The following is a 17785-nucleotide window of genomic DNA, read 5'->3' as shown; positions in this document are numbered from 1 at the left end:
TGGGCAGCAGTAGCTCAGTCTGTAGGGACTTGGGTTGGGAATCAGAGGGTCACCGGTTGAAGTCCCGGCACGGACCAAGTCCAGAAATTGGTCTGGTAGCTAGAGAGGTGCCAGTCCACTTCCTGAGCACTGCCAATGTGTCCTTGAGCAAGGCACCTAACCCCCCCCCACCAGCCCAGGAGTGCCTACTGTGGGCAGCCCCCTCACTCTGAGACCTCTCCATTAGTGCATGGATCCTGTTTGTGCATGTGTGTGTATTTCAGCCTATGTTTGTGTAGCATGTTAACTAGACAGAGTGTAAAAACAAATTTCCCCTCGCAGGATCAATAAATTATATTATTTAGCTTTTTCTTAAAGGTGCAGATCTTGACAATGGGGTGTTTAAAGTGCTTCCTAACATGCGAAACCTTCCAACAAAAACGAAGACATCAATCGTTAAAGTTAGTCAGTGGAAATGTTTGTTAAATTGGGTCGCCTACAGCGTCTCTCTTCTGCGCATATTACATTTGTATAAAGACAATTTAGTAAGCTAGCACAAGCTAACCCTTGGTGATTGGCACCTGCCTGTTCAACAGCAAGAAGGCGAACTGAAATCCAATCCAATGTTCACCCTTGTTTTGGAACAAGCTTTATCCACTTGTTTTTTCGCCCTCTCTATGATTATATATTCTCATCTTTGCCGCTATTGCTCTGCAGTATTTGTCCAGCCTGAATCGCGCCCAGCCAATAAATTGTATTCGCTCCCAAACTGTGCAGGGCGCTTTCATTGGCTGGGGGAAACACACCCACTCCCCATTCAGAAACGTTCCCTAGTCAACAGAAACATCCGGCAGACGACAGGGTCACTGCAGACATTCATATGTATACAAAATGGACTTGAGCTTGTATATTTCTTTTCTAGTCTTCTGACTAGTCAAAGCACTTTTACACCGCCGGTCACACCTACACATTCACACACTGATGCCAGAGGCTGCATTGTACAGTGTCCATCAGTATTAGCTTACCCAATTCACACACATTCATAGGCCATAGATGAATGAAAGGGAGCAACTTGGGGTTACATTTCTTGCACAGGGAAACATCGGACATGTGGCTGCAGGAGCTGGGGATGAAACCCAAGACCTTTCAGTTGAGAGGCAACTGGCTCTACCAACTGAGCCACAGCCAACTATGGAGGCCCATAAGTGACGACTGAGCAGGATTACTATACATTTTATTTATTCAAATGCTACTGACTCCTTTAAGCCCTGTTTTGTATTTTTCTTTTTTTTCTTTTTTACAGTATTTGGCTGAATATTTTTCTCTTTGTGTTTTTCCACCCTTCAGTCAAAAGCATCACAAACCTTCCAGCTGTCACCAAACTGATTGGCATTTTTGGCAAGGGTGCCGTCAGATTTGGTGAAGTCGTCGCCAGGTTTTCCGTTGTAGTTTCCACACAAACCTGAAACAGAGAAACAGGATAAACAACAGCGTCAAACATAAAGAACATACTTCATACTCATTCCTGATGATGTTTGGGAGCAAGAAAACAATCTGAATCAAGAACATAAGCTTTCAGCAAGTCACATCAGACTCACCGGCAGTTTCCCCGGTGTACGAGCTGGGGAGAGTCACCTTGACGTAACTGTGCCAGTTGAATCTGAGCGTCAAACCAAATGATGTTTTCACAACAGCGAACCTTCCCCCTTTGTGTGCGGTAAGTTTTCCGTCTTCAAACGAGAACGGCAGGTTGACTGACTGACCGTTCACCTGGGGGAGAGGGAAGGTTAGACACAGAAAAAAGACAGGCTTTAGTTTGTGACTATTTATGTATTTGACATCTTGCTGAGAAGCATCAATGACAAACTGGCTTTATTAATGAGAGGGCGCAACAGGTGAAAAAAATATGAGCTTTTCACTTTTCACCAAAAAAAACTTCTGCCATGCTGACATTTGACGTCACAACATGCAGTCAAACATCGACGCAGTGTCTTTGTTCTTATTTCCAAAGATTACTACTTGTTGAGCTAAGACAGAGCCAGAGAACACAAACCCCCATGTGATTTAAATAAGGGGCGTGTCCAGACTTCTTGGACTGGGGTGGCCCAACTGGTGCTCTCACTTTTGCAGGGGTGGCCTCAAGTTTGTGTGCACACATAAATGCAGAGCAAATATTTACCCTATTTATTTTAAGTACACAGGATAATGGCAACATATACATCTTCTTAGCTTAATTCTTCCAGGACTCAAAATAATATGTATACTGTAAAAAATTTTGTAAAAGCCCATCATAATTTAAGGCGTAGTCCCCTTTACTAGCCTGGCCTTGTACCACGTTTTGAAAAATGAACACAGGTCTCAATTAGAAGCCCTGATGCTGTGATGTGTTAACATAATTATTTAATGACTTCAACATCTGTCCAAGAAAGGCGGAAAAAACGTGAGAATGCTGGCCTTGCTCTATTAGAAAGCAAGACCAAACTACAGATTCATAGTTCATTTTGTTTATCGCATAGCTTACATTTTACACAGATTATATTCTTTTTGGTGTAAATCTACAATTGTTATAATTTGCTGTGCACAAATTTTTGTAAAAAATAAAGTTGCACGTTGCCCTTGAAAGAACCAAAATATATTCAAGTCACATATAAACAGAGTCGTCTTACTATTATCTTTCCCGGGTTGGTCCTACTCAAGCTGACAGTGACGTTACCGAACACGATGAGAGACACAGACTTAGTGTAGGACACCGCCTTGTTCCGTCCCCTGTTCTCATTCTGGACCAGACACTGGAACGGCTCCAGTCCCTTGTCGGACCCCTTGGCCAGCTGAGAGAGGACGTAGGTACATGTACCCTGGAAATCAAAGCGCCGGTTGTCCAGGCTTATGCAGTGGGGGTCTCCGGTGCACTGACATGATGCAAAGGATGTTGTGTAACAGTCCCTGACTCCCTTCTTAAGCTCACAGTGCTCGTTCTTCCTGCAGCTGACTTTATCACACTTCATAAAGAAAAGAAAACAAAGATGGATCACAGAGGAAAATAAACAGAAACAGCTAAAAATCGACAAACATCTGTTTAAAATATGTTTATAAAATAACAGATATGGCGGCCTGAAGAGAAACTAATCAACCTGTGTGAGAAATTACATGTTACAGCATCTGAAGAGTAGGAATGAATGAAAAAAATGTATAAAGTGAATCATACAGTAGCTGTCATGTGGTGTTTAATAGTGATATCAGACTTGGATTTTGGTAGTAAAAAGACCTGCAGAGATGATGGCACCAATATGACACTCTTGCACAAACACACACACCTACCTTTGTTTTACCATTGACACATTTACACCTGGTGGAGCAGGTGTTATCCCCCCAAAACTTGGTGCCTGCTGGGTAATATTTGCCATCATGCTGACATCCACACTGAGATTTAGGGACACATCTGAAACAGAAAGCCAAAGATCACATTATCATGTCCTAAAGATTATCTTGCCTTCCTGTGATGTGAGGTGTGTAAAGACTGATCCGATCTGCTCGGAAAGATGTCAGGGACGTCCTGCCTGTCATTGTTAAATTGCTACAATCCTGGTTTGACCGCAAGAGATTTCCAGTTTGAGTGATGGGATTCTGGTTGTTTGTGAATGGAATCTGTTTGTGTATAGTGTGCTGTTTTAATCATATTGTTGCACCTCCACACACTATAGGAAAAAAACAATTAGATGACCAGAGGCGAGAGCACACTGTTGGGACCGTCCCTACTCTGTTTCTCTGGAATTTTTGTCAAGTGAATTGGCATGCATCTTTGTGAGGTGTAAATACATCCTTCTTCGACAGAGAAAAGAAAAAAAAGAATTTCCTGGGGTAACTAAAAAGAAGAGGCATAAGAATAGAACCCTGAGGGACGCCACAAACTCAGGAACAGTGTGTAATTTTATCTAATTAACAGCACACTTGAAGGCATATTGGGTTATACCAAGGTTACAAAGTGCTTCATTCTGTCAGGGACACATGGTTTGATTAATCAAAGGAGATGATGGGTAAAAAAACTATTTAAACAATTCAGGTCAGTGGCCTTTGTGTGTGTGATTATGGGAACTTGTTTTATAAACGTGCAACATTTTTTATGCTTAAAGTCTACAAATAGCAGCAAGTATGATGATTTTTGTCCACAGAGTTTCTGTTTTCTTGATTTGCTCGCATTTACATCAGTAGCATCATTGCTAAGTTACCTGTCTCCACTGAGCACCCTTCCATTATCGCACTGACATCCCTCCACACAGGCAGACTTACAGCGCGTCGCAATGTCTGGGAACGAGCAAGTGTTGGGACACGCTGTACCACAGGCCTCATAGTGGCTTCCAGCTGGACACGAGGGGGCTGCAGAGAGATAGAAGAGAGCATTTGTAGTCCTGTTAAAGCTCAATCGTATAATATGTGAGAAACGGTACCATTTCTACCAATGTAACAAAACCACAAATTACTTATTTACATAGCACTCAATCCCCCAAAAGAAATCTTGGGAAACTTTACATAAAGAGATCAACATTTTACATCAGACTTCGATTTCTTTATATTAAAACTTAAATAATTGGACAGCTCAATGTTCTGACCTCTTTAGTTATACGTGATAAAACAAAGAGTGACTGAGGACCGTTAACTCGGTTTTTGTTCACATCGTGAACAAGATGTAAAGTGGTTTTTGCATGCTTCGTGACTTACTGCATCCGGAGTGCTCTCTCCACTCGGCAGTCATTTTCACTCCTTGTGACAAACAGGTGTCATAATAACTCTTCAGGTTATCACAACGAACCTGTTTGGCACCTGGACAGAAAAATACACACAATACATTATTTACAGGTGTACATGAAAACTCAGATTATAACATACATCTTTAAATCACAACATATTGAATTTTCACATTGAAACAACCATGGACCACTGAGTGGACAATCAAAGAGAGAAACAGCGCCCCTCTGGAATTTAATGGATTTTAAATCTGAGTCAGTGTTTCAGTTAGGTTATTACAACAGTAGCCTCTTATATTTCACTGGTTTTTTTACCTTTAGTGATACAGACGTCATAGACACAGTTGTCCAGGAATGGGTAAGGTTGGACGGTTTTGTGGCAGGCGGAGAAAGGGCCATCCTCTTTGGTCATGAGCCCACACAGTGTGGGTTTTCCGAAGTGAACCTGCTGCTTTGGGGAACAGTGAGGACAGCGTCCGCCGCAGTTGTCGTTACAGAACAGATCTGGATCCTTCACCTTCCACTTTTTGATCATCTCCAGAACTATTGGGATACTTTTGCCTAGAAGAGACATAAAATAAACAGCTGCTTGAAGTGAAAGTACCTCTATAACCCCAAATCAAAACCTGGCAAACCTCTGCTGTGACCATGAACCCTTCGATTAATGCGGCCAATGAGGTTAACTGTTGTTGTTTCTTGTTGTTCTATATTATAGCCTACTTGCAGCTAATGGTTAAAATGCTAACAGGCTAAGCTAATGGCTATCATGATAGCATGATTCACATGACAGCCTAACATTGCAGTGAATGTGATTTGGTAGGATTTTTGCTGATTATTCTCTTTGAGCATGCTCTCTCTACTTTGAGTAGTTTTAATTCTCAGAGCATGATTGATGGCTTGGAGATGCTAATAAAATGTAGCTCAAGGATCCCCTTTGATTTGTGATTTCAGCTTGAGTGGAGTAACACGTGCAGATAGAATAGATTCATCCCAACCAGAAAGAAACAATCCGAACAAATGTTTTCATGAATATTGATCGTAATGAAGAATGGCATAAACCATCCATCTCATTTAGAATGAAATATTTCACAGAAAAGGCCAGATCGGATCATTGTCGTCCAGTTGAAGTGTTTACAGAAAGCATTTTTGAGTAATATCTTTAAATGTGAATAAAATCATTTTATCTGAACATTTTGTTCACATTAAATATTTCATTTCCACCTGTCTGTGCTCTTTCATCTTGTACACCCCTCCTCACCTTTGGGCTCCGGCAGATCGTCCTTCATGTCTCCGTTGTAGTTTCCACAAAGTCCTCCCATGTGTTCATAGTATGAGGAGGGAACTGTAATCAACAGCCTCATGTTCCAGTCGTATTTTACAACCAGGCCAAAGTCAGTGCTGAGGACAGCGTAGGACCCACTCCTACTCACAGTGACCTTATCCTTCAACAGACTGACAGGCAGGTACTGAAGCTCCCCGTTCACCTGGAGGTAACAACAGACCATTAATCACAACTTCCCGTAAGTCTGTATCTCTCCTGGCTAAAAGCTGAGCCATGCAATCCAGTAGCTGTGTTGCTGACTACAAATATCTTCTGTAACTGAGTCGCAGCTAAGCCCATTTTAACTGTGTCTTTATTGATAATTACATTCCACATGTGAGTGTGTTACCTCTACTCGTCCTCCATGTCTGCCGATGACTATCGTCTGCTCATATACAGTCACGGTCACAGTCCTCACGTAGGAAACTCGGCGGCTTCCTCGATGGTTGTTCTTTGTTGTTACAGTGAATTGAGTAAGGGCAGGATCTTTTTCTGACACTGTTGCCATAATGTAGGTACAGGTGCCCTGAAAAGAATGATTTACGTCCATTATAAACATTTTCTGCAGCTTGTAAGACAACCTGAGACAGTGAGCTCAAATTATAAAAACAGACCAACAACATGACAGCTCCCTTAATGTGACGCCAAAGCATTTAGAGCTCCCCCTACTGACTGGCTGCAGTCATAAATCCCGCCTCCTCCATGCTAACAGATGGGACATTTATCAAACTTTAAAAACCAAAATACATGTCAAATACATTTTTCTTAAACATGTTTTTTTCTATCATTGTTAGTCCTTATCATGCTTAATTATTTCTAAGTGATCATTTCTCTGAGAAGCTTAGTTCTAATTAGATGTGATGCTATTAAATGGGGTATAACCCCATGGTTGAAGGCTCTGTTGACCAATTAGGCTCTTGTGATGCTGTGTGCACCAGATTATCAGAGTAGAGGAGGAGTTCCCCTGCTGATGGGAAGCATAACACACGAGTCACTGAACTTCCTATAACTGTGCGTGTCTGCTTCAAACCAACACAAGAATCTGAGAGATCTTTGATGATTTATCTGTAAGTTTAATGTGTGCTTGCTGTTAAGGCCCTGACACACCAAGGAGATCATCGGCCATTGGTCTTAGTTGGACTGTCGGTAAGCGGTCGTCGCCCTAGTTTTTGCAGTGTGTCCGGCTCCGTCGCTACCCATCGGCCACCATCTGCCTTTTTTTGGCCAATTCGACATGGTTGAATCTGCATCGACGGTCGGTTAGAGGAATCTCTCTGATTGGCTGTTCGGAGGTTTCATTTATCTCCAGCTCTCGACACAGTTTCAGGAAAGCCCCTTGAGCATGCCGCTGTAGTCTCCATGCTTTCACCCATTAGTGTGGTTTCTCCTTATTTGTCTCCTCTGCCTCTTCTTTTCTTTTTCCACTAAAAGACCAAGGGCTGACAACGCCAGCGCCATTTTCAACTTGTTATCAGACATTATTCTTGATTAGTAGGCTAACTATAATATGAGTGCCGCACGGTGTGAAGATGGTCTTCTCGTATCATGACAACGGACTACCGCCGCCTGCTGGCATGGAGAGTTATTTCCTCTCACACATGCGCAGAACTTATGTGGTGGTTGGCCGTTGGCTGTAGTCTTTGCGGTGTGGTCTAGAGCAACTTTTTGGTGTGTCAGGGACTTAAAAGGACTTATTCAATTCTGTGGCTCCACCAGTTGATCCATACTGTTCAGACTCTGGCTCTAAATTATGTCACCGGGCCAAGATGTTAGCAATGTTTTTACTTCACTTTGTACAAGGAGGGGAGGTGGAGCCGTGCGTCCATGTTTATATACAGTCTACGGTCCATGGTACATGTGCTTCTAACATTTCCATGATAGAAGCTCACTTCTATTTGTTGATTTGAGAAAATACTTTCTATTCACCACCTTAGTAGAGATATGGTGAAAGCCTTCTGATAGCTTGCCTTGTTCAATCATACCTGGAAGTCAAAGCGACGTCCATCAAACGATGTATAGTGGGGGTCACCCATGGCTGTGCAAGTTGCCGTGGAAACAGGGACACATTCTCCATTCACACAATTCTCCTTTGACCGACATGTAACGTCTTCACAGGGATCTTTGGGTGGTGGTGGGGGAGTGTTACCTTCAAAATATACACAACATGTAAATGCATATAAGTGAACAAATACAGCACAACGTTGAATCTGCAGTTTTGTTGTGAGTGTGTGTGTGTGTGTGTGTGTGTGTGTTTGTGTGGTCCCCACAAGTGATGATCAAAAACTTTTGATCATCACCATTGCAAATATTAACCGGAATCTGTGTGTGTGTGTGTGTGTGTGTGTGTGTGTGTTTGTGTTTGTGTGTGTGTGTGTGTGTGTGTGTGTGTGTGTGTGTTTGTGTTTGTGTTTGTGTGTGCTTCTCTGCAGTGTGTAACGCCTGTAGGGGAAATGTGGGGATGAAACATTTTTTAAAAAGTGTGTGAATATGTGAATTTATATACGTGAGTGATTGTACCTCCAGAACAGACTCCAGCGATTCCAAACCCGTCGCCTCTCTTTCCACCGTAGGCATAGACCGCCATACGAACATCTCCTTCCACTGTGAAATGACTCTGCTGTTTTCCCACTTTGACATTTGTCGACACCCATACATTATCTGAGCCGACGCTGGACCACTCGAGTTTTGAGAAGCACTGCCCCTTATTACACACCTTCACACTGCTCGCCCCCTCCCTCCGTGACACAATGGAGACCCAGCTCTTTAACCCGTCCACTGTCTCCACCGCCCAATCAGTGGACAGCTTGCATGTCGGAATCAGAGTTATCAAGAAGGGGTCACGTGGTTTGTTGTCGCTAAGCAGCAGCACCATCACTTTCTTGTTGCTCTTAACCATCAGAGGACGCTTCGTTTTCATCTCAATGGCCAACATTTGTCCCGCTTTCTTCAGAATACTGTAGATAAAAAAGACTTTTATTTTTTTGTATTTCAATGAAAAAAGTCATCTTAATTTTAAAGAGATTTAACATATTGGCATGTCTTTTATAACACAGTTCAAAAGTAGGAATGTTCTCAGCCGACTAATTTTCTAGTCGGTTAAACGGAAATTCGAATTCAGTTTAACTGACTATTCCAAAGGTAAGAAAACACCCAGAAAACAGTCAAAACTGAGCACAATTTGTTTAAAAATGTCAGCAGGTAAAAGCGCCCAACCAATTAATCAGCCAGCCAATATCGGCCGATATTAGCGTATGTAGTGACTATCGGTATCAGTTACTTTTATCGCAGATATGTGCCGATATTTCAAGATTTAGTCGTCTGTAGAGTAGCATTTATTTGACTTTCAGTGTTTTACTCTAGCAGTTATCTGTCACCAGCAGAGTTGATTACAACAAGCACTATCACTCTCCAGCGTGTCAAGCGGTGTCATTTGTATATTCAAAAAAAGTCACAAAACCACAGAAACGTCAAAGAAACTGGATTCCATTAAGGTCGAGTGACTAACACCAAGAACAATCTTTTTGACAACTGGGTGAACAAATGATTAAGCATCCAGAAAGTGTTAATAAATCCGATGTATTTAGCATCAACAGAATAATAATGAATATTAGACTCAACTGTTTCATTCGCTGTTTGCCTTGGCACACCGTCAATTCAGCGTCGTCTTCACCAACCATAACCACAGCTATGTTAGTTGTTTTGGAGTTTCCAGTGAAGGGCACAATGTACTCCTTACCCATTTTAGCCACAGGGGGGAGCTGTTCATACACATGTTCACAACCACTACCGATGTCCAGACACTGGTGACCAGTTAACACTGCCACGGGCTTCTGGGATTTAATCTGAGTGCCTGACAAAGAGGTATGACTTCGTATCAGATATGACTCGTAGGGCTGCAGGGTGACGGTCACCGCTTTCCCTTTATTCCACTTCGCTCCCCCTCTGAGTTTTGCATCACTGGCTGGCAATATGGTGATCTCGTTCTGGCTGTCCCCGTTTACGATGCCAACTAGCCTGTCGAAGTTATGCTTCCCAGGTGGGGGTGTGTACACATAGTGCTCAGTGCCTAGATCTTGAATTGGGGAAACCACTGCGCCGTCTCCGGTGTTAGCGCGGCGGTTGAAGCTGACCACAGAGAGTGCAGTGCTCGATGAGATTCGAACTGCAGATTTTGGACTGACGTATAGTTTCTGCAGCTCAGTTCCAGATGGTAAAGAAACCCAACGAGTTTCCCCTGCACGTAGTGTCAGCTCCTTGGAGAACTTGACTGAAGCCACCTGCAGATCAATGAGAACTTTCAGAAACTACAATAAAAACAGACTGGCTGGTGTTAGATGGTGTTCTCAGAGGACATTAAAGCAGTGACAAATACATTCAAATGATGTCTGGTTTGCTTTTGAAGGTCTTTAGAAGGAATCTGTGTCAGTATCAGTTTTAAAACCAGATAAAACACTTAGGGCACACTCACACTAGGCCCAGTTGCCCCGTACTGTGCTGAAGCTCCCTCCCCATTCCCCCGCCGGCCTGCACTCACACTGCTCCAGGACTAACCGGGCCTGAGCATGGTTACCACTTGTACATAACATGATCATGAACTTCCTTGGTTCCTGGCACGCTTCGAAGAGGTGTTCGGCATGGTAAAGTTCATGCATGAGCACAATCACAGGGACACAGTGTGGACTGTTCTGGCTGTATCTGACTCAAATGACTCAAAATAAGACACAAAGTCAGTAAAGTAGCTATTTCCTAACTTTTGCTGCACTTTGTTTTATATTAATTTTAGTAGGGACACCAAGTCCATGTGGTATGATGGATTTATTCCTTTCCTGCGCCCCTGTCTCATGAACAGATGTAGGTTTTTCAAAAGCTTTGCTACTACTATAGAACCTTAGTTTTACCTGTGCATGAGCACCACATTAACTTTTAGATGCTGGTTCATACCTGAATGTGGACTTTGGCCTCAGATTCCTGAGCAGTCAGGACCAAGTGGAGTCTGTGGTCGGGGTGGTTTTGTTGGTAGTTTGGAAGAAAACCTGTGATAAACTCTTTTCCTGAAGAACAGCTGTGACATACTGCGGAGAAGAAGAGATTTTACTTAATGTATTAGTCATGACCCAAAATATTTTCAGTACTCAAAATGGATGATGCTGCGGTAACACATTAATACCTGCAAAGAGTGCAGCAGCCAAACACAGCGTGAGAGGCCTCATTTCCATAGCTGAAGGAAAAGAGAGAGAGATGACAATACGATTTTAATGAAATAATCTTAGAGATAAGAATTAATCAATATCAGGAGTTTTCTGTGTGAAGTGTGAAAAGCCCTGTAAGAGATGTCCAAATAGCATCAATTTACCTTATCTTTCACCACTAATAATATCATACATATGTTATATATCTCTGTTAGAGGAGACTGTAATGTACCAAGGCATAGAACTGAATTTAGTCCAAAAGTGGTGTCTGTTAGCTCTTGTGCTAATTCCAGCATATTTGCTTGACATCGTTTTCCTCCTCTCTAGATCCTCGCTTTTGTTTTACTTACTCTCTGATGTACGTTGCTTTGGATAAAAGTGTCTGCTAAATAAATTGTAGAATTGTAGAAATGCATTCAACACAATCAAATACAGCAAAATAAAGGCAAGGCAACAAAAAGTAGACAATACTGACACTATAACCACATGCAGCCAATACATCAAAATGCAAGGAAAAGGCATTTCCATCTACAGGCAATCCAGCCACAGACAATAGAACATAGCTAAATGTATTTTTAAACAAAAAAGTTGTGTGTTTGGTTATATGTTGTCATTTGTCTTAGAATAGATTATATGAATGGAGAATCCGAAGGGGGCTATTATTTTTGGAGGCAGGGCAATGTTGATCAGACTAAAGCCAGTGGGTGTACAAATCTTTTCTATTGATGATCTAGTTATGGTGTCTTGATTTGGTTATGGTGTCTTGATTTGGTTGTGATGTCTTGATTTAGTTGTGATGTCTTGATTCAGTTGTGATGTCTTGATTTGGTTGTGGTGTTTTGATTTGGTTGTGGTGTCTTGATTGATTTTGTTGTGATGTCTTGATTTAGTTATTGTGTCTTGATTTGGTTATGGTGTCTTGATTTAGTTGTGATGTCTTGATTTTGTTGTGATGTCTTGATTTGGTTATGGTGTCTTGATTTGGTTGTGGTGTCTTGATTTAGTTGTGATGTCTTGATTTTGTTGTGATGTCTTGATTTGGTTGTGGTGTCTTGATTTAGTTGTGATGTCTTGATTTAGTTATGGTGTCTTGATTTGGTTGTGATGTATTGACTTGGTTGTGGTGTCTTGATTTGGTTATGGTGTCTTGATTTGGTTATGATGTCTTGATTTAGTTATGGTGTCTTGATTTGGTTATGGTGTCTTGATTTGGTTATGATGTCTTGATTTAGTTATGGTGTCTTGATTTGGTTATGATGTCTTGATTTGGTTATGGTGTCTTGATTTGGTTATGGTGTCTTGATTTGGTTGTGATGTATTGATTTGGTTATGGTGTCTTGATTTGGTTGTGATGTATTGACTTGGTTGTGGTGTCTTGATTTAGTTACTGTGTCTTGATTTGGTTGTGATGTATTGATTTTGTTGTGATGTCTTGATTATTTCTGGTGTCTTGATTTGGTTGTGATGCCTTGATTTGTTTGTGATGTTTGGTTGGTTGACTTTGTTGATGGTTATGTTCTGCAGCAATTGTTTTCTTAAAGCTCCTGTGAGGTAAGAGGTCAAACTTTGTCCCCAGGGGATGCTTAGTGTGACACAAAGGTTTTTAGTTGCAAGGTGTTATGCTCTGAGGTCACAGTCATTTTGTCTAAAAGTGGAAATCATCCTTTGTAATTAGCATTTAAAATCAAATGTCATTATACATAATGAGGTAAAATAAGTGTATAAAGAAGTTTTTTATAAACATGTTTGCATGATTGTTATCCTAATTTACCTTACACACATTTACGCCATCATAAGAATTGTTTTGTATCCCAGCTCCATTGGTTGCCTGATAAATCATTCAACAAAAATAGCTACTGTAGCTTTTTTTTAACACTTTATCATACTTAGGGTATTATAAAAACTATCCCTTCATCCAGTGTATCCTCTGGAGTAACTAGGGTTCTTCGTAAAAGCAGGAGATATGGTGACTACACACCATCTTTATATGACTGAAATACATTTAAAAAACTACAACAGGCTGTATAGCCGATATACAAATAGACTATATGATGTATATTTAATTTCTAAGAACTCAAGGCTATATATATCAATATTGTTTTTTAGTTCATTAATATTTCACAACTGATGTCAAGACAATGCTTTAACTTTTTAGAATGAAATAGAAGCAATATCATAGGTGACAATATTGTTGAAAGCAGCGGGTTGACTCTGAGTGTCATCATATAAATCATATGTAAGATAGAAAATACGAGACAAAATGTATCAGGAATAACTATAAAATGTTTAATTATATACATATTACAGAATACAATTATATTGTGTCTTGTTTTTAAGTCTTAATCAATTGTTTGTGGCCACCTCCTCCCACATACACATCCATAGGGCCCCATTGTACCAGGTCGACCTGAAATCCTGGCTGCACTAGTTTCCTGGTGACAGCATAGGGTCAAGTGAAAAGTCAAATAACTTGCTTTTATGTGGAGATAACAGTCTTAAGAAGATAAAAATGACATATTTTAATGTTTGGTGTCCTTACTTAAAAAATGACAGACTTTGATATACATACCTTTTGAATTTTTGTTTCAATTTTCAATTTCAGCCTAAACTACAAGTGTGAAAAATTCAAATATTGAAAATGATATTGATAAAACTATCTGTGAACATCCTGTCCAAATTTGGTGAAATTCTGATGCTGATTCCCAGAGATACATGTGATAAGGCTAGAGCTGTCCCTTTTGGAGAAGCCCTAATTTGACCTATTTTCGTTTTTTGGTAAGATGCATAAAACAGCCAAAAAAAGTTATTTTGCAGTAAAATATTTTTATACAACCATCCGTTTCAAAAACTAGACATGTTCAAGTTATGAAAAAATATGGTTGTGTTTTGTTCTACCTCGGGTAGGGGTCTCTCAACTTTTAGGGGCCCAAGTTCCTCTACTATTAGACGCTATTTGCTGATATGCCTAAATGTACACTGTACTAATTAAATAAATAAATAAATACAAATATTAATAATCTTCCATGCTTAATTTTTAAAGGAATTAAAATGTTTCTCAAACAGTCATTGATAAAGGCCCAACATAAAAGACAACATGAAAAATTGGCCTGCAGCCTGTTGCAGTACAATCTCAATTAGCTAATCAAAGGGTGAAGGGGAAAAATATACATATCTATGTATATCGTACAAGTTTAAAAATACTTGCATGTTATACATTTAACACTCACAAGGACATAATGTAGAAAGAGATTTCCCTAAAGCTTCACTGAGTCCCAGCAAAACATAGGCTTTGTGCATCTTGGAGTATAATAAATATTTTTTTTCAAATTTAAGCAGGAGGATGAAGAAAACCGCAAACAAACAACTAAAAACTAAATGAGTAAGAAAAAAGAAATCTCAATCTAGAGCACAACACCGACTGGACTGTGACATGATGGTACATGATGCATGGAAAATAAGTCCTGATTATTAATTTCAAGAATGCATCAAGTTGAGAATGTTTTAAATAAATATGTTTTATTTATCAAGGATACAGCCGCCCCCCTGCTCGCATTAACTTAAAATGGTATCACAGCGCGGTTTGTCTGTTCAGCTAAAATCCAAACTAATCCGATTGATTCAGACTGCATGCAAAGTGATGGGAGCTAAACGTCACATATCTGCTGCAGACTGATTTTGAACAGGTGTTATTTATATTGTTGATTTTTTTCTTAGATATTGTTGCTTGAGAATGCCGCAAATTTGGTCAAAAGATGCAGAAAAAAAAAAGAAGTAAATTCCTGTACTTAGAAGAACGCTAACTAATCACAAAAGCAGCGTAGAAAAGCCCCAATAATGGAGACATAAATATGACTCTAACACAAAGAGTTAACCCTTTTGTTTTCAGACTAGGCTCTCAAACTTTCATCAAATCTAAACTACAGCTACGCTGATAATTTAAATCAAATTAATATCAATCCTTACGTCTGTTTTAACACATATTATGAATCTAACATTTTATACAGAGTGAGCATAATCCTTAAATTGAGTGTGTATGAATAAATCATGCCTACCTGCGGATGACTGTGGAGTGGGCTGCAGGTGGAGGCAGAAAGGGACACTTTTATACGAGGGGAATAGAGAGAGGGGGAGAAATCATGCGTTACTGTTCTGCATCGGCCGAATGAAAAGCATATTGAATATAGGCGTGTTTGAGGTGTGGTCTCTGCAGGATTAACAGAGAGCATGGGAGAGATGGAAAGGTGTTTGAACAGTGTCGGTGAGACATGTAAAGTAATGAAAACAAAGGAGAGGACACACGTCTCGCCATTCCTCTGAACACTTTCATTTCATCCTGTCTTACTTCTGAGTAATTTCCTCTCTTCTGTCGTTTCAGCGTCTACGTTTATATTTTTTACTTTTTGTGAAGTCATTTCTTGAGTTTCTTTATTCCTAGAATCTGCACGTTGAAAAGCAAAATGGTAATGCATGTCAAACAATTACATATACAAGCATCAACATTTCCTCAAACAACATATTGATCCAGAAGTGTTCTGCAAGTAGAGACGCAAACAAAATATTTCTTCTTTAACTAAACACCTTTGTTTAAAAAAAATACCTGACACGCAGGTATTTTTGCCTGGTTTCATGTCATTTGTCAGGTTATCTTCAAAATGTTTAAAGTCCTAGAATGTGCACAACCTACGCCAACGGGTCATGGATGTCACTCAAATAAAATATTAAAAGTTATTCAAGTGGGCGCTGGTAGCCTCGTGGTTTGTGTGCACGGCCCCATGTATTGAGGCCATATGTGTACCAAGCCCATCTGCAGACGCCCAAATCATGAGAAAAGTCCATCCTCTCTCTTTTGCCTGCTCCACTTTTCAGAAAATGTGTGCTCAAACCAAGCGGCAAACTCCAGTGTTGAAAACTGAAGCCGATGCGGAAGTGCAAAATCCTGCAGTTCGTCTAGTGTCCACTAGAGGCTGGCTGCAGGAACACTGGAAGTCACATACACACCACAGGCAAAAAAGCTGTTTTTACAGCATAAATAAACATGTTTAGAGCCTTGTACAAAAAACTAAATAGGTCTGATTAGTTATTTGTCATCATGGGTACACACTGTAAGGGGTGAATTTTTTTAAATTGCTCCATTTTGATTTTGAAAACGATACTTGTTATGCATAGTTAGGCGCGTAGCTGACATGATTGACAGGCAGCCGTGATGTAACAGTTCATCAAGAGGTTTAAAACCCGCCTCAGCTCCAGCTCTCAGTCTGTTGTTAGGTTGACTGAAAGTTAGGCTGAGACAGCATTTCCAACATGGCGGCTGCTGCAGATGGGACTCCAAAGCCGGCAGATGGCTGACATAACTCAGGCTTCAAATCCGACCTGTGGCTCCCTTCCTGAATATCATTCCCCACTCTCTCTCTCTCTCCTTGATCTCTGACTCTCTATCCACTGTACTCTAAAATAAAAGCATAAAAATTAAAATGAAATAAAACTATTCAAAATGTGTCTTTAGAAAAAACTAAAATGAGCTCTTTTCGTTCACATATGTTTAATACACACGCTAAATACATGAATCCAGAACTACATTACAAGAATATAGGGCCTCCATTACTGTGGGGGTTTTGTAAGCTAGGAGGTTGTGTAATTCAATAGCCCAAAATATTTATTGAAAGCATTGAAATTGCGTCATAATGCAGCCGAGTGCGAAGGGGTTGGGACAAGGGTCTGCATGAAATCCCTTGATTGCTCCCACAGGAGATGGGGCACGAGTCTTTGCCCTGAGTGAACGAGTTCAAGTATCTCCGGGTCTTATTCACAGTGTGGAGCTTAAACAGGATCAAGAGATTGACAGATGGATTGCTACAGCGGACGTTGTAATGTTGTACCCGACTGTCATGGCTTTCAATTCACCTTTCAAGCTCTACAGTCCGACCTCCACCTGTGGTCGTGATTTGTGGATAATGACAGAAAGAATGAGATTTCTGTCATTTCTGTGGAATTGTCACTGAAAGATTGTTACTACAAACAGCATCCGAGTCGCCTGGTGTTTGCATTCGAAGGATTATAATGTTAAATGTGGTCTCCCACATGTTTAAAAAAATCGGTTAAGCTGTCTTGTGGGTAGCCAGCTTTAGCCTGCTGACTCCGCGACTAGGCCTAGGAAAAGCAGAAGGCGGTGGATGGTTAGGTATTGAAACATTTTGGTCTGTTTTGAAAAATACAGTTTCTGTATTTGTATTTCAGCTTATTGTGTTGTTCACTTCTTTGAAGTATAGTTCAAGTAAGTAGTGGGTAGAGCTCCCAAAAACATGTGGAGTTTCTTGTTATAAATCCACTCTGATCCTGTATTTGATCATGCCTGTTGGGCCTCAGCCATGTGTGTGGGACAAAGAACTCAGGCCTGTAACACAGTTCTCAAGCCTGACTAGAGTTATTTTGGAGGCAACTAAACAAAGGAAAAAACCCCCAACAGAAACTAACAAATAGGTGTGAAAAGTGTGGGGGGGGGGGGGGGGGGGGGGGTTGGGGGCTTCTGAATTCTCTATCCTCATTGGAGGAGGCCT

At 40.7% G+C, this 17785-nt stretch overlaps 1 protein-coding gene across 1 annotated transcript in view; it reads right to left on the bottom strand.

Annotated features, from left to right (window-relative positions):
* Positions 1 to 15349, bottom strand: part of LOC132983275 (IgGFc-binding protein-like) — a 37768-nt gene extending 22419 nt beyond the window's left edge. The window contains exons 1-15 of the mRNA XM_061049533.1: positions 15284 to 15349; positions 11210 to 11260; positions 10984 to 11114; positions 9661 to 10319; positions 8560 to 8996; positions 8025 to 8188; positions 6392 to 6568; positions 5980 to 6205; positions 5037 to 5282; positions 4696 to 4797; positions 4206 to 4353; positions 3298 to 3418; positions 2646 to 2978; positions 1578 to 1749; positions 1344 to 1441 (exon numbers count right to left, since the gene is read on the bottom strand). Of these exons, the coding sequence (XP_060905516.1) occupies positions 1344 to 1441; positions 1578 to 1749; positions 2646 to 2978; positions 3298 to 3418; positions 4206 to 4353; positions 4696 to 4797; positions 5037 to 5282; positions 5980 to 6205; positions 6392 to 6568; positions 8025 to 8188; positions 8560 to 8996; positions 9661 to 10319; positions 10984 to 11114; positions 11210 to 11258 (3063 nt within the window). The 5' untranslated portion in view covers positions 11259 to 11260; positions 15284 to 15349. The remainder of the gene's footprint in view (positions 1 to 1343; positions 1442 to 1577; positions 1750 to 2645; positions 2979 to 3297; positions 3419 to 4205; positions 4354 to 4695; positions 4798 to 5036; positions 5283 to 5979; positions 6206 to 6391; positions 6569 to 8024; positions 8189 to 8559; positions 8997 to 9660; positions 10320 to 10983; positions 11115 to 11209; positions 11261 to 15283) is intronic.
* Positions 15350 to 17785: the final 2436 nt, after the last annotated feature.

Source organism: Labrus mixtus, chromosome 11 (assembly GCF_963584025.1).
Source record: "Labrus mixtus chromosome 11, fLabMix1.1, whole genome shotgun sequence".
In the NCBI taxonomy this organism is placed as follows: domain Eukaryota; kingdom Metazoa; phylum Chordata; class Actinopteri; order Labriformes; family Labridae; genus Labrus; species Labrus mixtus.
This window is presented reverse-complemented; position numbering and strand designations above follow the sequence as displayed.